Raw genomic sequence first — 23,612 nt, 5'->3', positions numbered from 1 at the left:
TCAGGGCATGCCACCAGTTGGCCATATTAGATCAGGACTTGCCACCAGTTGGCCATATTAGATCAGGACTTGCCATCAGTTGGCCATATTAGATCAGGACTTGCCACCAGTTGGCCATATTAGATCAGGACTTGCCAACAGTTGGCCATATTAGATCAGGACTTGCCACCAGTTGGCCATATGAGATCAGGATTTGCCACCAGTTGGCCATATTAGATCAGGGCATGCCACCAGTTGGCCATATTAGATCAGGACTTGCCACCAGTTGGCCATATTAGATTAGGACTTGCCATCAGTTGGCCATATTAGATCAGGACTTGCCACCAGTTGGCCATATGAGATCAGGACTTGCCACCAGTTGGCCATATTAGATCAGGATTTGCCACCAGTTGGCCATATTATATCAGGGCATGCCACCAGTTGGCCATATTAGATCAGGTCTTGCCATCAGTTGGCCATATTAGATCAGGACTTGCCACCAGTTGGCCATATTGGATAAGGGATTTTCACTAAGCCCTGATCTAATATGGCAAACTAATGGTAAGCTATGATATAATATACCCCCATCCCCACCCTACCGTTGCAACATTTGTTATTGAACAAAGTGGTAAAAAGAAAGATTTTTTAAATTGCATTAACTAATATTAGCTTTATATTTCTTTTTTTTATCAACAGGGTCTGTCTAGCTTGCTTTCCCCCCATAATGCAAAGCAAGGTGATGGTAGTGGTAGCCATGACGACGAAGAGTTTATCATGAGGTCATCGCAGAATGGTTCTACTTTGAGTACAGAAAGATCACATTCACAGCACAATGCACCACATCGTCGTAGTTACCATGATGATGGGAGTGGAACAGATAGCACAATGCAGAGATCTCAGTTTGGATTACCAACCACTGCCAGAAATGATTTAACTACTCCTCATGATAAACGTAGCAGTGAAAGTAGCGAACATGATGATCATTTTGCAACCCCACCCACAAGTTTACCTCATTCAAGAGGTACAAGTCCCGCTGAAGCCACCAATAGTACCAATCATAGTCCCGAATCCCGTCCATCTCAGCGTGTACAACCAATGCCTACAAAGAGGAGTCATTGTTATGGCGATGATCAACTGACAACCAGCGATTCACAAGAATTAGCACATGCATCATCAGGATCAAACAGTCCTAAAATGTGGCATGTTAATCCTTTACAGCAAACTCAGAAAACAACTGCAATGCCAAGTGGTAAACAGCCGATATCAGAAACTAAACTGATTCATGTGCCCCCGATTCATTACATTCAAGAGACAGAATTCACAGGAGTCTTTCAGCATCCAACTAAAAAGAAATCATCACGTCATTTGTTAAGACAAGCTTCTTTACCAGTCGGTGATTTGAAACACCACGCCTTACAGTCTCCTCAAGTTATTTACACACCGCCACCTCAACCAAAATGCCAACCAACCATACAAACTGTTCATTCTCGACCAATGGAACGTCCACGTCTCATGATAGGAACAAAAGTCAGTAGTGACAATGACACGCTGTCTTCTGCTTCACCAACAAGTCCTGGATATTCAGCTCCTGCATGGGGCCAGCAAAAAGTAAATCGACAGTCAAGTTTACAAGAGGACTATTCACATTACGAAAATGGGGACAGATACAGGATACCTGACAGCAAGAATAAAAACCCTCCTCCCCCTCCTCAGAGGTCTAGCAGTCATATAAGATCCAGGCAAATCTATGGCCAATCTCTGTCCCCTCCACCTCAACAGAAGGCCCCCATTTCACAAAGTTTAAGCCAGCCTGCTGTGTCACCTACAACACAGTCACCTGCACATTATGGTTACCATTGGCAACAGTATCCACAGCAACAGCTTGTATCTTTGCCTCAGCATCAATCACATCCAAACTATTATCAGCAGTCTTCTCCTTATCAACAAAAACATCCAGGAATACCACAACAGAATGCAAGTCCACAAAAAACAGGGTATCATGGTACCAAACAACAGAGTCTACCTCGTGATCACCGAGACACTCAGAAAGTGGAAAAACATTATCCAAGTTATGCCACACCTCCAAGACCGGAATATGCAGCACACCATCAAGGAACTTCACAAAATATGCCTTATAGACAATGGGATGTTCATCCAAGCCAAAGAAATCCAGTTGACACTGCCCATAGTAATACCTCATCACCAAAATATGACAGTGAATCTGCTCCTGGTTCACCACTTTTCACTGCCAATTCTGGAAGAAGTCCATTATTATCACCAAACATTAGTGATTCAACCAATACTACAACAACAACACCAATTACAACAAGCTCATCCCCTGCCAATGAAACAATGTTTTGTCTAGTTAAGAAATCGGGACAAGAGGATCAACAACGTCCTTCATTTCGCAGTTCAAGAGATCCCAAGAAACAGTCTCGTTCTATCATAGAAGTTCAGCCTGGAGACAGTGCGACTAGTAAAGAGACTGTTTATGACAATTTACAACCAGGTTTTCAACCAACTGAACGGGATGACCCATTCTATTACATGAACACAGAGGCTTTACACAAGCGAGAAAGAGGATTGAAAGGTCTGGGTTTATCAGAGAGTGACCCAGCTTGGGACGTTCATATCAGAAAAAGAGAACGTAGACGAGAAGAATTAAGGAGATCTTCATCACAGGAGCGCAAGCCAGATCGGTTATCTCTTGTAGAGAGGGTAACTCATTCAGAACCGGAATATGCAAATGTTCCAATAACACCGGACAGAAAAACTAAACGTTCTAGTGGAAGGCGTAGTCGTAGCCCTAGAAGATCAAAAATTGGGAGTTCTGGCCCAAAGAAAAGGGTTGGTGAATCGCGAGAAAATCTAGTTAGTCTAAAAAATGAAGTACCTGAATATGCTAATGTATCAATGGAAAAGAAACAGAAATGTGAAAAGAAGAAAGTCAAAGAGGAAGAAGAACCAGTCTATGCAAATGTTCCAATTAAAGGAGATCGGCGCAGACATCATAGTGGACCTTCTAGCTATCCTAAACGAATAAATGCCAATTCACCAGAGAGAGTGAATTACTTGAGTCCACCTTTGAGATATGATAGAGTAGCTATCAGTCCTATACACTGGAGTGATCGAAAGGAGCAAATGTCCCCTGTTGACGTGGAGGTGGATTTAGTTAGAGGAAGACCACCTGCTAGTCCAAAGAAACCACCAGATAATCTAACAATTAGACAACCTCTTGAGAACCCAATACTAGATGTAAAACCTGAATCTGATAGCCCTGTATTGAAAAGGACTCCTGAAGCCATGGCAAAAAAAACATTCAACAGTCCATTCTCTTCTTTAACAAGACGTTCAAATGGTCACAGTACTATGCAGTCCAGTACTCATTTGCAACAACCTTCGGAAAAGATACAGAAAAAACAAGATAGCCCTAAGCCGAAGAAGCAAACAGAAAAACTTGTAGTAGGAAAACCCCAAGAAAATTCAGTACCAAAGTATGACAGTATGCCCACAGTGCCGCTAAGTATAAAAGAACAAACATCAAGTCTTCAGAAAAAGAGACCTGACAGTCCCAGCCCTAAAATGAAGAGAAGAATGATAAAACAGAGTCCTTCTCCTGTACGTAGACCAAGACCTAAGAGTTTTGAGAGTGAAGACAGTCTGCCAAGGAAAGAAAAATTAGAAGACAGACCTGTTAGTGTTCATGGAGAGGTTCTAATGCCAGGTGTAGTGCCACCTGCAATTGAATATCTAAGAACTAAGCGTGGAAGAGGCAAAGTACGTAGTGTTAAAGAACGGCATCAAAGAAGTCATAGTGTTGGACCTGTCCAGGGGTCACATACAGATTTGTGTTACTCTGCAAGTAATCTTGAACATTATGCCCGAGATAGGTCAGATATTAAGGATACATTATCACGTTCTTGGGGCATGGAAATGTTTGCAAAAAGAACAATATTTCCACAGCTTCTGGAAGGTATGGATTTGAAACAAAATGAAGGAATATCAAACCAAGCATATGAACCAGATACGCTTACTCGTGATGCCATCTGGGAAAAATGTGTTGAGACAGCTGACAGAATGGCTTTAAATCGAAGTGGATCTTATGAGAATGCTTTAGAAAAGGGTTTTATTTCAAGCTCATGCTCAAGCCCTGAATGCCGTCCAAAAAAAGAGCATTCAAAAAATGGTAAACTATATTATGTTCAGTCCTCTGAGCGGGATGACGTTCCATTAGCTCTTAAGAAATATTTAGGTAAAAAACCTGCTAGACATCGTCGTAGCCAAGACTTTGAAAAAGCACTGAGAGAACTTGACGAAATGTATGCTAAGTTAGATTTGGAAACTGATCATTTGTACCGACCAAGACCAAGAGGAAATCGTAAAAGTAGGTCAACTGAGATAACTCTTCCTCTGCCAACAAAAACATCCTCTCTGAAAATGAACAAAAATGAATCTCCATCACAGAAAGCAAAACGACGAGCTCGTCGTGAGCGTCCACATAGTTACACTGGAGGTTTAACAACCAGTGATGACTCGGATGATCGTCATCAAATCTATAATAGATTCCGACATGTAAAAGCAAAATCTAGTGGAAAACCAATCCCTGGATTTCCACTGACAAAACTGTCACACAAATATGAACGATTTTCACCCAAAATTATGGCTAAAAATAGCTCAAGTAGTGATGATGAATACCAACCTCTACATAAGTCCCTATCACAAGGAGCACTTAATAAACACCCTGACAGATCAAGTAGCCCAAGTCCTGAAAAAAGATTTCAAAGGACAAGAAGAAGTAAGAGTGCTGATAATTTTGAAAAGAGTATCAAAGCTGTTACATTTGCTGAACCTCCTAAACGACCCATTGGGGATCTTGCTATTCCAAGTGATATAAGCATCTCCCAAGAAGACTCACCTCCAGTTTATCTCAAAATGCATCAGAGACAAGAATCCTCTGAAGTAATCAGTGGAGGAGATGATTCCGACTCTATGTGTGCCCAGAGAGGATCCACCGAACATCACATCTCCTCATCTGAACTTGATGATGCTGATGATGAGGGTGATAAAGAATTACTTAGCAATAAAGAGTTACCTAGCAACCCAGTAAATTCTTCAACATTAAGTACAATAAATGATGAAGTTTTGTCTAAATCATTTGATGCGCTGCAGACAGAGTACAATGTACAAAGTGATATTACTGAAAGATTTGTGCAAACTCAGCAACAATTGACATTGAATGAAAGGAAGGTTTCTCTTTTAGATGAAGCATCCATCCCAATGGAAGATGATTCCGAAGATTCAGAAGTGAAAGCTTTGATGGAACCTTCTGTGAAATCTGACAAGTCTAAATATAAACCTGTTCAGGTCAAGCCGTTCTTCAAATCTGATAAGAAAAAGGGGAAATCGACTCCAAGCCGAAAAAGGATGAAGAAAGCAAAGAAAGGTAGACACACTTAATCCATGAACATTTTGTTAGTTGTAGTAAGTAGCAGACAGTTACTAGTCTCTTACTTGGTATTATAACATTTGGGTTATGGACATCACTCCTGTTTGAAATACAGTTGTCTCATTTATGACCTTTGACCCAAGCAATGATGACCTGCGTCACAAGTAAGTGACAATCATAAGTGGACATTTCAACAATTATTTCATATCATTGTATCATACAAAAATATCAGCCACTGGTAGATAGCTTTTGTGAATTTAAATTTATAGTTGCTTTTAGCATAAACCAAAATTTGTGTTAATTTTTTCTATGATTTGTATTCATACATAGCTGTTTGCCATTTTTCATGTGCACATCCTTTCTCCTCTGCAAAAAAGACTCAAAAAAGTCAATAGTTATTTAAGTTTTTAGTGTTTGACTGTCCACTATTTAAAACACTTCGGATAAGAACAATTCATCTAACATATAACTGTTGCATGTACTGCTACTGTAGAATGGTAATAGAATGAACAGCCTTGCTATTGAAGGAAACCTGCAACCTCCCTCTGATACAACATCATCACATAGACTAGAAGTCTCTTTCACATTGAATGACTCATGTTTCAGGGATTTTCTGCTCTGCCATGTTAGAATTCATAAAACAGGATCAGTTATGAAATAGATTATTTGCATGTATTTCACACTTCCTTGCCTGGATAGGTTGGTGTCTAAACATTTCCCTTTGAAATAGTATGGAGAACATTATGTGCTGGAGTCATATGCACGAACTAGATTTTTTTTAATTTAACAAAGTAAATTTTTTTAGTATCATTCGTCTTTATATGCAAGTAAGATCACAGAAAAAAGTGAAAGGTGTCACTTAATTAGCTAGATGTATAGTTTGGAAGTTAAGTCTGGATAACCAATGATTTATAAATATATTTGCATACTGAGTTCTTCATTGCGTTTTCACAGCAAATTCTCATACTGAGTTCTATTGCTTTAGTTATACTGAGTTACATTGTATTACAGAGTTATTGCACATTGATTTTCATTGAGTTATCGCATTTAGCGCTCACACTGACTTAATCTGAGCAATCTGACTGAGTTTTCATATTGAGGTATTTTACTGAGTTCTCACACTGAGTTCTCACACTGGGATATCATATCGAGTTATTAGACTGAGTTATCAGACTGAGTTATACTGGGTTATCACACTGTGATATACTGAGTTCTCATACTGAGTTATATGACAGGGATATCATACTAAGTTATCACACTTGGATAACATACTGAGTTATTAGACTGAGTTATACTGGGTTATCACACTGTGATATACTGAGTTCTCATACTGAGTTATATACAGGGATATCATACTAAGTTATCACACTGGGATATCACACTGGAAATTATACTAAGTTATACTGAGTTCTACTGAGGTTACTGAGTTACATTATATCATAGAGTTATTGCACATTAGATTTTCATTGAGTTATCACATTTAGTGTTCACACTGACTTTATAATCACATAAAGTTGTCATACTGAGTTAATTAACCTGAGATAGCATACTGAATTCTTACTTTGAGTTCTCACTGAGTACCCACAGACTTTCTACACATTTACAAATAAGCATGAAAATCCCCATATATAGTTTTAAAATGTTAAATGTTAAATTAATTCAAATATGTAAAAAATCCATCCATACATTATGACTAACTTAAAACTTAATTTTCCATCACCATGTAACAATCCATCACAAACTACATGCCTCTATATTGCTGAAATTCACCAACATGAGAAACTATTTTTAAATTAGCTGATTTTGTACTTATTTTCAACATTTGTATAAATATTTTAATATTATATTAAGCTCCTTACCTGTTGTCAGTTCAGTAATTGTGTGTATTTAGTTACATCACTGACTCAAAGGTTACTGCCAATGGGTATTTTAGGTAACACCCTAAAGGTACACATTAATGATGGAATGTCTTCATAAAACCATGTAAGAAATCTATTGGGACAATTGTGTAGTTTCAAATGTAAATATTTATAGTACATGTATATGCAAACTCTATAAGGCCCAGAATATCAATATTGACAACAAAACTAATAATTCAACTTTTGATATTTAATTTTTTTTTCACTTAAAAATAATTCTAAAAGTGAGATGACATCTTGTTTTCTTTAGAATGTTCTATGGCAAGTGTCAAACAATTTTATTTGCTGATAGGCATATTCTAGGTATATTAGCATACAAAATTGTTTGCAAAATTTATATACAGATTTGAATTGCCAGAAACTAGAGAATATTTCAACCACTCTCTAGTTTAAGACTTATTTTGAGTCAGTAATTCGGCAAATCAAATCACAGGGTCTCATCCCTCTATTTTTTTAGATTGGCCATTTTTCCATCATTTTCTTGCTGGCACAGTTGCAAATAAGATTAATAGGTCATTCACACCTAAATACCAGAGATACCATATTATATTGCTTGAAGCAGTATTCATATTTTGTCTCACATTTTGTGCAAGAAAAAAATTCAACACTGCTTCTTGCAGTACCACACATTTCAGGTATTACCTGCAAATTACAAATATCTATTTTTTATTTTTAATTGTGATTGTCACCTTATTCAGTTGTGAGTGGGATCTTAGAATAACATATGCTTGATTATAATTTGTCACATCATCAATTGATTGTTATCAGACTCCCTAAGTTAATGGGAATTCTCCCAACTACTATGTTTTTGTACTACGGTAGATACTGTATTTTATTTTGGTGCTAATTGTACTCGTTTTTTTTTTTTAATGAATGCACTGGTTCTGCATTAGAGCAGGAAATTCCATTACTAGTGTAATATCTTTCACAGTTCAAATCGATAAAGCATAACCAACTTTTCTGGGAGAACAAGGACATTTTTTGAGAAATGTAACAAAATGCATTTCTTAAAGTGTAGTTAGTTTCAAGTGCAATTGGGCAAAAAAATTTTTTAATTCTTTTTTCGAGATTGCATTTTATTTTTATTTGTTGAGTGAATAATTCCTTATTTGGATCGTTGAAATGTAGAAGAACCAATTGATATAATGAACTATTGCAAAAAATGGTCTTCAGTGTGTTACATTGCCCTCTAGTGGTGAACTATATTAACTTTTGTTTTTATTCAGAAACTTTTTTATCGGTAGTTTCAGTAGAGTTTTCCAATCTTCAAAATACTTTTAAAACATTTTTTATGACTTTGTTTTTAATGTTTTGGAAAAACTATTTTATTCTGCAATGGTAAATTTATTTTTATTTTATTGCTCATTATTCACATTCTATTTTGTATTGTATTATTTATAAATATAGTAACAAACGATTAAAATTTCATACTGCCCATTATGGCAAAAATATTTTTTTTTTAATGTGACAAAGACATTTTGTCTGTGGATGTTTGAAATGTGATTTTTGTGTGTAAAACCATAGTTAATTTGCATTTCTTTATCTAAAGTTTGATTCTATCATTGTGGTGCTATCACAACATATTTCCAACTCACCAACCAAAACACATTTTCATAGTCTTCTGTGAAAGGTCGCTGGCTATGATTTAGCTGGCTTTGCATTTTGTAGACTAATTTTTACAATAGACCTCTTTTGAACAAAACTTGCATTTATGGTATTATCAATTCTTAAAACCTTTTAAAGTGGTAAACGAATGTTACTAGTAAATCGTGTGCTTTTTATTTTAGTTTAAAAAATGTTACTTTGTTTTTGTTTTTTTGTTTTTTCTAAAATCTGACAAAAAACATAAACAAGCACATGATGACCGGAAGCAGTATTATTTTATTCTGGTACAAAAGTAATAAAATGAAAGCACATTCAACAAAATATTAAGTTCGGGATCATTTTCCGTCAATGAAAATATAAGTGATTTTAATGAAATGAAATGACGGTGGCCTAAATTATTTGATGTCTGTACATGAATAGAAAGAATACACAAGTGGGGATGTAATACTGTGAAACTATATCAGTTTGAACTTTAGGGAGATCCCCATTCCTGGCTATGTGTGAGGGTAATTTAATTTACACTTAAATATGTGAATATTTGCCACAGCTGTCACTCTGAATTGGATTTTAAAAAATATTATACTATTCACGAATGGAAGATTGAAAGGATATTAAATTCATAAATAAAATATTTATTATTTTTACTGTCAATCATCTTTAAAATTGTGCTTTCACTGAAAGTAATAATTTAATTATTTATGAGTTTATTCTACTTTTTCCTGTCACTAATTCTATGCTGATATCCATGAACAGTGTTTATTTGTCTGTTAAAATTCCACGACTTTTACCAGTCAGTTAACTTTAGTTGTCTGTCTCACAGCCAAGTCCTGCTGCACAGTTTGTTAAAGTGGTATTTTATTGTCCTTATAAGGTCATGTCATTTCACTAGACCCCCTGTTAAGGCTGATACCAATTACACCATGAGGGTTGTATCATTTGATTTTTAGAGGGAGTCGTGCGTTTTCAGAGAGGGACTGTTATCACAAAAATGACTTACTGAGTTCATCCTCATTTTGTTTTTAAGACCTAACAGAATTTATAATCGTCCAGAAACCAGACTTTATGCATTTTACTCTGATTCCTTTTATCAGAAATGGTCCCTCATTAATTCCTGCTTCAATCCCCCTTAATGAGAAATGATCTGATCTGAACTGAGTAATTTCCATATCTTGGGCCTCTCTTGGGTTGAACCATTAATTGTGCAGAGTTTATGAGATGTGTCTAGCAATGGTGTGGTTGATGAGATTACATCTATACTGAGTGATGTCTGGCACTTTTATCCTCAAAAGAATCTATGTTTAGTATAGCTTTACAAAACAACATGTGAGAGAAAGAGTTTATGCACTTTTGCTTTGCTCTCTGTAATATGGAGTTATGTGTTTACATTCCACACCTGACCTGTGTTATTACAGTCCTGACTTTTAAATATGGATGAAGCTGCCTAATAACAACAAACTTGGGTGTCTGGTGATATGACTAAAAAAAGTTGAAAAATACTTTATTCTGACCTATCATGAGATTTGTCCATACTGTCATTATAAAATAAGCTTGATATTTTTTTTTCCAATTATGTTAATACTCATTAGAAACGCATTCATCTAACAAATAAAACAGGACCATTAATTGTTCTGTCAAATGTAATTAAATATATTCACTAATTAATATTAGTCATGGTGATTAAGAGTGGTGAAATTATATTTTTTCTTCAAAATAATAGATTGGTCGTATTGGAATTAGTTTTTTTGTTGGAGAGTTGAATGTATATCTGTTTGTAAGAGCCCTGAAGAGGACCCCTTGGTATTTGTTGCTGTGGATGGTAGTAGTGATCTTCAGGGTGTTTATTTCATTGGGAGCTGTCATCCGCAGAGTGACTCATCCAATCAAAGCCGGTTATTTACACCTTGGGTTGTTTGTTTGTTTGTATCCTGTCATGACGAGATGCAGTCAACATCGCTACATTAATGGGTCGTTGCTAGCGTAAGTTTATTCCTTATTTGTTTGGTATGTGATTTCTGTTGTCTGATTTCTGGGGCTAGCGGCTTGCCATGTATTCTCACAATGCTCTGTACATTCACTCTTGACACTGGGATTGAGGATTTTATCCCAAATATGTGCATTTTTTGTTGATGGAACCTGGATTTCCGTTAACCTTGGTATGTACCTGTATAATATTTCTCTTTTATCCTGACATCTTTCTTGTGTTAGCCATTGAGTTCAATTGGCTTTTTGTTATAATTACCAGTAACACTAAATTTCTATCCAAATTTCAGTTTTATTTCAAAGTTGTATATTCCAAAATGTATTATACATTCCAAATCAATATCATGCATGTTGTTAACTTTCTTGAGTATTATCACTGACTTAGGGGGGCCTTTTAGGTTTTCTTTGCTGAATCTTTCATGTTCTGTATTGCGTAACACCAGGGGCCAATCGTCAGGAGTTTAATTTCATGTCACATTGAAAGTGAGATCTTATTGAGCCTCTCTACAATTAGATCTGGTATACTTTAAATTACGAATTGTAAAAAAAGACTATGCTATCAAACATGTTACTATGATACTAAGGAGTACTATCGCACATACATAGTTATCAATTACTGTAGGCTGCCATTTTTGTTTTCATTCGATCTTACGGTGTCTGTGGCATTCCGTAAAAACTCTTCATACTCTTAATCGACCTAAGGTTACATGTACTTTTATGCTGGTGGCTGATATTCCAAGACGTGTTGTCTTTGTTCATTGAGCGCTGCATCCATCATCAGTTTGTGTTCAATATGGTTCCTATATCGTGTATGTTTTGAATTGTTTATTTACACAAAATTAAAACTCAGTACTGTGTGATGAAAGTGTCATCGCAGAAAACATGAGTAGAAAACATGTACACGTCAGTGCAATGTGGTCAATGTATATATAACTGGTAGTTCGGACTACATGTAAACACCAATGCAATAATACCTACTGGTAATAATATTAAATAGTGTTCTCTTTAAACAAGCTTTGTAACATGGGTGATTTGCTCCCTTGCAATTATTGCCTGGCCCCTTTGTGATAACAAATAATAATTTGAAATATTTTTTTTTATTTTATCTTGTGTTCCTATTACATCAGAAACTGAAATAAAATACTAGTAGCACAATTGTAATAGTTGTACTTCCTAGTCTAGGTCTGTAACTGCATACAATGCTATGTATGTGTCCTGTACCATAAATATCATCAAAGGTATTTATGTATTATTGTCCCCTTGCTAGCAATGCTGGAGATAAAAACTGATATTCTATCATCACTGGGTAGTAATAAACAATTATAAACATCCATCTTTATCAATTCTCAAAGCTTGCCAAATCTTGGTCTTACATAATTCAAATATCCATTTCCTCAACTGAACTGCAACAAACATAAAAATGCAATTGTTGCAGTATTTTAGCAGGATATATTGTCCTGAATGCATGGTTCTGCATATAGCCAGTTAATGCTTGAAACTGAAACAAAAATTTATGTATTACCGTAAAATCTGTATTAGAAGCCGCATCTCTAATATCAGTCACACCCATTCCTTTTGAATAATTGAGAACCAAAAATTTACCATTTCTCATATGTGTAGATGCTCTAATAGAAGCCGCATTCCCTCTTGCATTGTACCATTTTAATAGAAGCCGCAGCTTTTAATACAGATTTTACAGTACGTCACATTACATCGTAGTCTCACTTTCATCACTGCCCCACCCAGGTTTCACATGATTCACTCTGCCTTAAATGAACTTATATGAGTTCAAGTTCAACTACAGGATTAGTTTTCAATCGTCATTATCAAATAATAACAATTAATTCATCTAATTAAAAAATAAACACCCAATAGTTTGACATCCAGCAAAATCTGTTGCCTTGGCAAAAATTGTGCATTTTTATCACCTGTTTTGAGCCAATTATCTTACTCCTTATTCTCCGTTTGATACCTCAGTATGCAATGAATTTTAACCTAAGGATTAAATTACACTGTCCTACTGTGAACTTGTACTCAAGATTAAATTGTAAGTTTCTCTCAGTTGCTAAAATTTGCAACAATTTGAAGTTAATGGCAACAAATTTTAATAATTTAACGATAGCATTGAAGCATCCAATATTTTATCTGAATATGCTCAAATTTTTGTTCATTAGGAGATTGCATTTTATGCATAAATTAGAATGTAAAAAAAAGAGGACAAACAAAGTTTATAGTGACATTAAACCATCGTGTGGGATTCAACAAGACGCTAAAATATTTTTTGCTATAACAACGCATAAACATGTGCTACCAGTAAACACATTTGATGATGGTCAATTTTGATAAGTAAATATATCTCAACGCCATTTTCCTCTCTGAAAGATGGGCATTTTGACATTGAACTATAAAAAAAGAGAATTCAAGTTCAAAATCAAATTGTTTGTTTGTATCACCAAGATTTATAGTACATTGAAGTTAACAAACTCATGTTCATACTAAATATTTATAAACCTGTCTATTTTTATTTAAAATCAGTCTCATTCAAATCCAAACAAGATGGTTCACCAGCTATTCCTCGAAGTGCTCATGCTTAAATTAGTGTATCTGATGTATCAGACTCTGCACACGCTCACAAAAATTATGTCTTATTTAGGTTTGTTGGCTCCAGTGTAAAATTTCTACATTTTAAAAAATTTATAATATATAAATGTATTTTATATTAAAACTTTTTGCAGTTTTGTTTTTATGATTAGCAGGAATACAAATTTATCCTGAAGGATTTTTTGCATCTTTTCCCGAGTGGATGTTAGTACGTTGAATTGATAGAAATCTGTATATATGTGATTCATAGTGACAAATGACTGTGCATACAAATGTGTATATGCTATGCAGAATAAAGTAAATACTATGTCACTTTGAAATGTCAGTTAGCGAGATAAGTTATTACTTCTGCTAAACCTATCCATAATACGAATGAATTTGAAAACACTACAGGTTCTTAGTATTTTGCTGAGTGAACGAACTGCTTGTATATTTTTGTTATTTTAAAGCAACGATAGATGTGTAGAACATTGTGTTCCTTGTAAACAATGTATAAGTTGCATGGGACTCACATTGAACTTTATATACATTGCCTTTTAAGGATTGATGCGGCCAACACACTTTTGACAGGGGAATTTTTTTAAACTTAACTAAATTATTCTGTGTCTGGCTTTTTGAAAGTCAAACTCAAAAAACTTTTCAGAAAAAGTTTTCAGAATTACAATCTTCAACTGTATGTGTTTTGATCAATTATAATTTCAAAATGACTGCCAGCATATGGCATAGTGCTATAAGGAATCACAATGTCACTATTTTCCACAGTTCAGCTCCCCCACATTTTCCTTGTTCTATACATTTAACTTGATGACATGAGCAGGAGATTACATTTGTAATTAGTCCTCTATACTTTTTCGTTACTGCCTCATTAGCCTGATTGTGTCTGTTGGCAACCCTGTCTGTGAAAGTTATTCTTTCAATCATATTTATGTCAAATCATTATAAAATTGTTACATGCAATTGTGTAATTTATATTGTAAATGATGATCTACAAGAATTAAAATAACAATTTTTTTGAATTTGGGGAACGAAAAAAAAAAAGATGGTTAAGGTGTCGGCCAAGTCGATGGCTAAGGTGTCAGGTCAATGAATGCCTTAGGTGTCAGCTAAATTAATGGCTAAGTTATTAGCCCAACAGAATTCTCAATTTATTCTCAATTTTTCTATTAATGTAAAGCAGAATTATCTTTATTTTAATTACAATTCCTTTAAAAAGACATAATAATAATAGTAATATTGACTTTATTGCATCCTTAGAAATACAATGTTTCTATCAGTTAATAGACATGAAGATTAGTTGTGAATGTACCCTGGAACTATGACATCTCTAATCTATTCTTGTTAGTGAGAGGTACTGCAGACAGGAATGTTAATTGTTGATGTTGTGGACATATTTTTAACTGTTCCCATTGCTAGAGAACTGTTTATGATTGGCCCTGTTTAAGTTCAAGGGCAGTCCAATGTTCAATACAGTATACAAAATGAGCAAATGCTATGAAATTTTGTTTTTGTGGATTAAAACTATAGAGCATACTATTGAGAGAGGAATATTCACTCTGTACATAATTTTAGCTGATGATAGAAGTGAAAGAATGATTGTTTGTGATGCAAAAGTGAGTTATGTGGTTGTCTCGCTCTCAGTGAGATGTCAGCAATCATATGCATACGATTGAAGATGTATGTACATCGTCAGTGTCACTCTACATTCATGAATGAAATTTTGCATCAGAAACAAATGGGAATTAATTTCACATTGCAGTGTGTGATCATTTTGATTACCACACATTCATGGTTGGACTGAAATTACTGAGACTGCATTGTTTGGACATATATGGTATTGAACAAGAAATAGAAACATCTCTTGATCCATGTTGGAAAATAAACATCAATTAGCCTTGGTATTATTCATTACACATGTTGCTCAGTTTGAGGTATTTCTGGATATATTCCAATATGTCTTGGTTTGTCCTTGGTGATTTAATCACAGTCACCTCTCCTGCTAGCAATATGGCTGCCTTTCAAGGATCACGGATATTGCCAAAATAGATAGATCATATTTTATGAGGTGCTTGATTGATGTGATGTAAACATCCATCATGTTTATTATATAACATATATTACTATACATCTGTCGTCATAACATCGTAAGTTACAGTGTGCCATAATTTTGCGGTATTTTACAGGGTATCCTACCATATTGAGAAATAATAATAATAAAATGGCTGCCACCAGGGTTTGACCGGACTCCACACAAAGAAGTTTGCTGATTCTGTTCTAAACTTTTCGGATTTCAACATTCCCATGGTGTATCCTTGGAAGGAATAGATGTATAATAATAAGGTTATTAGAAGGATACCTCGAAGTATGCACAAAGACAGTACACTATCGCATCGACCTCCATTGCGTGCCGGCCAATACTCCTGCTGTACTGTCTTCGAGCATACTTTGAGGTACCCTCGTAAAAACCTCATATTATTTTCTTAGGCCTCCAACCCATACAATTTACATGCAACACAAAATACACCACAGCAATTACAGAAGAACGATATAAGAAAGTGTAATGTACATCATCATGGGTTCAACGCTTCCTTCATCAGTTTAAATGCAATATAAATAAACTTTTGCTGAATTACAAAGATCAGAAGACCTGTTACTTGATGATTGCTGAGTGATAGTTTGATGGCTATAGTTTAGTGCTGCCCAGAGAAGCAGTAAAAGGCCGTTTTATACAGTTCGCATTCAAAAATGAAATTGGAAATTCATCCTCTATACTACCTGATAATGAGTGACATACTTTACATATACTTTCACCTCAGTTTAAATTATGTTTACGTTCACTATTAGTTGCCAGATTGTAACTTGACAATGTAGTTGTGATATTGGTAGAGCTTTTCAATGTTTATTTATTAAACATTGGCAAGGTAACTTTCATTTTTTTGGGACTGCTTCCCCAGACAAAACAAGTGTAACCTACTCATACTTGGGCATTCTGCCCATTAATCCTGTTGCCTTGTGTTGCCATTATTTGGGAGAATACAGTAAGAAAATTAATTTTGTTACCAATATTTGGTTTAGCTATGCTTTACAAAACCCACACTATTACGATTGTCTCACACATATGTTACCCAATTTGTTTTCCCCCACTCGTCATAATTGACCAATGAGATTAATACGCATATTTTGCAGTTTATTATTATAATGGCTGCCATGAATTTTTTCAATACTGTGACACCATACTTTTTCTGATTGGCCCATTTAGTACCACCTGGGCATAACATGGACACCTGTGTAGCTGACATGAATCTTTTCCATAGGGTGACACCCAAACCTCTTCTGATTGGCCCACTTAGTACCACCTGGGCATAACATGGACACCTGTGAAGCTGTCATGAATCTTTTCCATAGGGTGACACCCAAACCTCTTCTGATTGGCCCACTTAGTACCACCTGGGCATAGCATGGACACCTGTGTAGCTGACATGAATCTTTTCCATAGAGTGACACCCAAACCTCTTCTGATTGGCCCACTTAGTACCACCTGGGCATAACATGGACACCTGTGAAGCTGTCATGAATCTTTTCCATAGGGTGACACCCAAAACTCTTCTGATTGGCCCACTTAGTACCACCTGGGCATAACATGGACACCTGTGTAGCTGACATGAATCTTTTCCATAGGGTGACACCCAAAACTCTTCTGATTGGCCCACTTAGTACCACCTGGGCATAGCATGGACACCTGTGTAGCTGACATGAATCTTTTCCATAGGGTGACACCCAAACCTCTTCTGATTGGCCCACTTAGTACCACCTGGGCATAGCATGGACACCTGTGAAGCTGTCATGAATCTTTTCCATAGGGTGACATCCAAACCACTTTTGATTGACCCATGTACCACTGGGGTATAATTTGGACTCCTGTGTAGCTGTCATAAATCTTTCCATAGATTGACACCCAAACTTCTTCTGATTGGCCCACTTAGTACCACCTGGGCATAGCATGGACACCTGTGTAGCTGACATGAATCTTTTTCATAGGGTGACACCCAAACCTCTTCTGATTGGCCCACTTAGTACCACCTGGGCATAACATGGACACCTGTGTAGCTGACATGAATCTTTTCCATAGAGTGACACCCAAACTTCTTCTGATTGGCCCACTTAGTACCACCTGGGCATAAAATGAACACCTGTGTAGCTGTCATAAATACAGCTGTTTCCATACAGTGACACCCAATCACAAACCTTGTTATTATTATTACCTGTGAAAAATGGAATAAAAAATTCATACATAGTATCATATCAATTCAAATCTGTATACTAAATCCTGCTACTTTAAACTTGCTGTTATTAACTGTGCTTTTAACCATAAAATGCAAATTAGCTCATTAGTATGCACATAATAGCTCTGCAAAGAAATGAATGAAACAATGTAGTCTACATTGAAAAATAATATTATTACACAAGAACAGAGGCCACACAGAGTGCCTCAGTAGCAAAAAATGCAACCGGTGATGGGGTTAAATAAAAAAGCGGTTGCTGATTTCTAATTCAATTATAGTATGTCGCTAAAACCAGATGATATCGTTGCATATGATGTAAGGTCATGGCTGTGCGGCCACCGCATCCAGAGAGAGGGTGGATTGAATATCAATACTTGCAAATGATAAACAATGTTTTGAACATACAGTGAATTTCATGAATAATTTTATGAAAATTTATAAACTATTTATTAAACATTTATCCTAAAATGCTTTCGCGCTAATTTCAAATCCAACAAATTTCATTGGATATAAACAACATTTAGTAAGTTCCATTACCCATGAGTCTTTGGTTTTCATTTAATCATTGGTCGATATATCCCATGCATCTACTGATGCATTGTGACTGTCAATTGTATTCAATCAACATTTGAAATTAATGAAAAAATTAGAAATATTTGATTTAAAAATATATTCATGGCTTCATGAATTTCACCGTAAATAGATTTACTGCACATGTATATACCTAAAAAGATCAAAGCATTTTTTTAAATTTGATTTGTTTTATCTGGACAAATCAATTTTTATTTTTTTCTCTCACCCTGATGTCAATTATTCAAATCCTATGGGAATTATATGGGTCTGATTTACTTATTGCTGCGAGTCCCATGGGAGCTATTTTTTGAAAATGTACATGTATTAACGGTAATAATAGTATTAAAATTGACAGAAATGTGTCCTTTTTTTTGTCAACATCCTGAATAAATGATCATCAAAGAAATATACTAATAATAATCATCATCTAACACATTGAAGTCTGTGAGACATACATGTATAGGGTGGCATATGGAGTATGCTCTGTATATGTGTACATCGATTACTCATCAGACATAGCTTTGGGGAATAGGAGTGGTTAGGGGTAGGTCATTGTATATGTTGGGGGGTATTGACTGTGTCTGTGAGGCATATACACTGGCTGAATAAACTAAATTAATATACTCTGTACACGTGTATCTATTACTCATCGCAGATATGACTACCAAAAATGGGAATGGGAATGGTAAGGGATAGGCCATATGTGTGTTAGGGCGCGGCTTAAAACGCATAGATTGTATCTGTGAGGCATATATACTGGCTGAATATACTAATACCAGTATGCTCTGTATATGTATACATCTATTACTCATCACAGACATGGATTTGGGGAATATGAGTGGTTAGGGGTAGGCCATTGTGTGTGTGTTGTTTTTTTTTTGGGGGGGGGGTTATATTGACTCTGTGAGGCATATATGCTGGCTGAATAAACTAAATAATATACTCTGTATATTGTACATCTATTACTCATCAGACATGGCTTTGGGGAATATGAGTAGTTAGGGGTAGGTCATTGTGTGTGTGTGTGGGGGGGGGGGCTTAAAACATTAACTGCATCTGTAATGCGTATATGCTGGTTGAATTAACTAATATGCTCTGTATGCTATTACTCATCACAGACATGGCTTTGGGGGAATAGGAATGGTTAGAGGTAGGCCATTTTGTGTGTTGGGGAGGCAAATATATTGACTGTATCTGTGAGGCATATGCGCTGGCTGAATAAACTAAATAATATGCATACTGTACATCTGTTATACTCATCGTAGACATGGCTTTGGGAAATAGGAGTGGTTAGGGATAGGCCATTGTGTGTGTTGGGGGCTGGATGGCTTAAAACATATTGACCATGTATGTGAGGCATATACATCTGTATGTTGGCTGTATCACTAATACGCACTGTATACTACCATTATTTTTGTTGGGGAGGCAAATATATTGACTGTGTCTATGAGGCATGTGCGCTGAATGAATAAACTAAATAATAAACTCTGTACACTTTACATCTATTACTCATCATAGATATGGCTTTGGGGAATAGGAATGGTAAGGGATAGGCTATTGTGTGTGTTGGGGGCTTTAAAAATATTGATTCATTCTGTAAGGCATATATGCTGGCCGAATAAACTAATACCGATATGCTCTGTATACTAGGCATCTAATACTCATCGAAAAAATGGCTTCAGGAAATAGGAATGGTAAGGGATAGGCCATTGTGGGTGTTGGGGGGGCTCAAAGCGTGTTCACTGTTTCTGTGAGGTCTAAGTAATAAGCTGTGTATATACATCTATTACTTATGGCTAGGATGGGGCCATTATTAGTAAAGGTGGGTTCAAAAAGTAATAAATTAACCAATGAATAATTTCAGTATAGCTGCATGGACATATTATTTCTTGTTGAAAATGAGAAAATTGACAGAAATGTCAGATATTTGGCATTGCTACAGTATTTATGAACTGAAAACTTATTTTATAGATAAATAATGTGAAGATAGTTTAAAGTTAGCTTCATTATTATCAGGTGTTCCTTTCTGAAGATTCAATATTTAACAAACCCCGCCCCAATAAAATGTATATGACATTTAAATTTCAAATCATCTGTTCTGTAAAAATTGAGTGCTTACTGTATAGTTTCGTATTTCAATGTGGGTTACTATAGCAACTGATATAAATGTTACAATGTAAATTATACAGTAATATGAATTATTGAAGTTTTTCAATATAGAATAATTGTGTGTAAAAGTAGTCTGATTTTTGTCACATAATTTATAAGTCCAGTGAGTAAATTAACTTCTCATTTTCTTAATATCATATTCTGCATTAATTTCACCAAAATTTGAAAATTACTGTAAAATACTTTATTTTAGCTGGATTTCATTTTCGCTGAAAAGATTTTTTGGGTGTTTTGTATGGAATTAATTTTCACTGATTTTTGACGTGTCGAATGTAAAATATAGGAAAAGGGTATATTCGCTGCATTTTATTTTCACTGAATCATTCCTTCAAAGAAAATAGCGAAAATTAATTTCAAGTGAAAATAAAATATTTTACAGTAGATGGCTAATAAAGAGATTGATATATTTGATGTCGCATAAAATTCCCAGCAAAAATAGTGAAATTTAATTCCAAGCGAAAATAAAGTATTTCACAGTACAAAAGTGACTTTTCCTAATAAACATACTATCAAACTTCCTGGACTGATGAAAATGGATTGTGAATTTGTTGTAATATTTTTAGGGTAATCCAGATAATGTAAAATTTCATAATACCCTTAAAAAGTCAAGTATCATGAATAAAGGCCTTGAGAAATGATTACATATTTAATAATTAATCAGGGATTACTACTTATCAAACTGCGATAAATTGCTGCCAGAATTCATAAGATGTCATACAAGTAAAAATATAGTTATGTATTTTTTCCAAAAAGGATTTTTTTTTATTTGATTCAATACCAACATCTCTGTATTTATTTATTTATTTATTTATTTATTTATTTATTTATTTATTTATTTATTTATTTATTTATTTATTTATTTATTTATTTATTTATTGCTTCCTTTTGTAACAGGGGCTCACTATGTAAATTAGGAGCTGCATTCTGTATTGTGAATGATGATATTAATTTATTTACAGTAACTTTGAAATTCAATATGCATCTCTGAGAATTGAATAGTCATCAGTAATTTGCTAAATAACAGAAATTGCCTCAGTGCCCCTGGGGGTATTGATGATAAAACAGAAAGATATTCCAGACATATCATATTTCTCAACCTTTGGTAAGATATAATATCTCATATATATTCACAACACTGTTTGTTGTATTAGTGAACGACTTCCAGGCAGATGGCAGTCATGCGTAATTTGCAGCACTTAACACAGCTCATTGAAGGTATGATGTAATACTTTATAGCAATCAATAACTCTCCATTCATTTCATGCATTTTTCTTGTTAATTGGACCAAACTAACATACTCTGTTGTCATGGTAACTGATTATGATTACAGTTAATGAAAATTGAACATGATTAGATTTGATTAAACATGTTGATGTGAACATACTCTGACAGATTATTATAGTCATTTCATCAAAATAATAAAATCGTACATTACACTTGGGGTGGTGTCATAAATCGGCAATATCAAAGAAATAATTTTAAATCTAGAAAATGCTGAAAAACTATTACGGATAATTACAAATACTAATACTAAAATGACACAAAACGCAAGATGTACATGTGCTGCTTCTTTGCCAAACCATAGATTGTGTTAAAATCAGTTTTGTCTGGAATTTTAATATTAGTGTCTAATATTGTAACCCGATCCATCAAAAATACAGTTTTGTCATTTTTTCTGCATACTCAGCACATTTTTATGATGTAACACAATGTGTACTACATCAACCAATCAGTGCATTCAATGTATGACCACATTGATGAATCAGTTAATTACACACCTTAGCAATGATCGTTACTATGGTGCTATGTCATTGCATAATTTACACCATAGCCAATTCTGCTTTAACAACTCAATGTTATACCTCAAAGAACTTTAATAACAATAATACTTTTAAATGCTATGGTATTACACAATGTTGCTATGGTATTATACGTAAATGTTCACTGTGACTCTTTGACTCACAAACTCCAGTGAAATGTTCACTGTGACTGCTTTCTCAAGAACTCAAGTGAAATGTCCACTGTGACTCATTGTCTCAAGAACTCAAGTGAAATGTTCACTGTGACTCATTGTCACAAGAACTCAAGTGAAATGTTCACTGTGACTCATTGTCTCAAGAACTCAAGTGAAATGTTCACTGTGACTCATTGTCACAAGAACTCAAGTGAAATGTTCACTGTGACTCATTGTCTCAAGAACTCAAGTGAAATGTCCACTGTGACTCATTGTCTCAAGAACTCAAGTGAAATGTCCACTGTGACTCATTGTCTCAAGAACTCAAGTGAAATGTTCACTGTGACTCATTTTCACAAGAACTCAAGTGAAATGTCCACTGTGACTCATTGTCTCAAGAACTCAAGTGAAATGTTCACTGTGACTCATTGTCACAAGAACTCAAGTGAAATGTTCACTGTGACTCATTGTCTCAAGAACTCAAGTGAAGTGTTCACTGTGACTCATTGTCTCAAGAACTCAAGTGAAATGTTCACTGTGACTCATTGTCTCAAGAACTCAAGTGAAATGTTCACTGTGACTCATTGTCTCAAGAACTCAAGTGAAATGTTCACTGTGACTCATTGTCTCAAGAACTCAAGTGAAATGTTCACTGTGACTCATTGTCACAAGAACTCAAGTGAAATGTTCACTGTGACTCATTGTCTCAAGAACTCAAGTGAAGTGTTCACTGTGACTCATTGTCTCAAGAACTCAAGTGAAATGTTCACTGTGACTCATTGTCTCAAGAACTCAAGTGAAATGTTCACTGTGACTCATTGTCTCAAGAACTCAAGTGAAATGTTCACTGTGACTCATTGTCTCAAGAACTCAAGTGAAATGTTCACTGTGACTCATTGTCTCAAGAACTCAAGTGAAATGTTCACTGTGACTCATTGTCTCAAGAACTCAAGTGAAATGTTCACTGTGACTCATTGTCTCAAGAACTCAAGTGAAATGTTCACTGTGACTCATTGTCTCAAGAACTCAAGTGAAATGTTCACTGTGACTCATTGTCTCAAGAACTCAAGTGAAGTGTTCACTGTGACTCCTTGTCTCAAGAACTC

General features: G+C 35.2%; 1 protein-coding gene across 6 annotated transcripts in view; it reads left to right on the top strand.

The window, feature by feature from the left end:
- Nucleotides 1-4,653: 4,653 nt before the first annotated feature.
- LOC100367546 (uncharacterized) overlaps nucleotides 4,654-23,612 on the top strand; it is a 119,779-nt gene continuing 100,820 nt past the window's right edge. For 4 of the 6 annotated variants that reach the window (XM_085495907.1, XM_085495909.1, XM_085495908.1 and 1 more), the window contains exon 1: nucleotides 4,654-5,422. In XM_085495907.1, the coding sequence (XP_085352033.1) occupies nucleotides 4,912-5,422 (511 nt within the window). In that variant the 5' untranslated portion in view covers nucleotides 4,654-4,911. Of the gene's footprint in view, nucleotides 5,423-10,935; nucleotides 11,103-23,612 lie in introns of those variants that run through there. The other 2 variants (XM_085495910.1, XM_085495913.1) reach the window with 2 other exon arrangements.

The sequence above is a fragment of the Saccoglossus kowalevskii genome, chromosome 22 (genome assembly GCF_978046115.1).
Source record: "Saccoglossus kowalevskii chromosome 22, keSacKowa6.1, whole genome shotgun sequence".
Classification (NCBI taxonomy): Eukaryota; Metazoa; Hemichordata; class Enteropneusta; family Harrimaniidae; genus Saccoglossus; species Saccoglossus kowalevskii.
The sequence above is the reverse complement of the archived record's forward strand: the minus strand, read 5'-3'. Positions and strand labels throughout refer to the sequence as shown.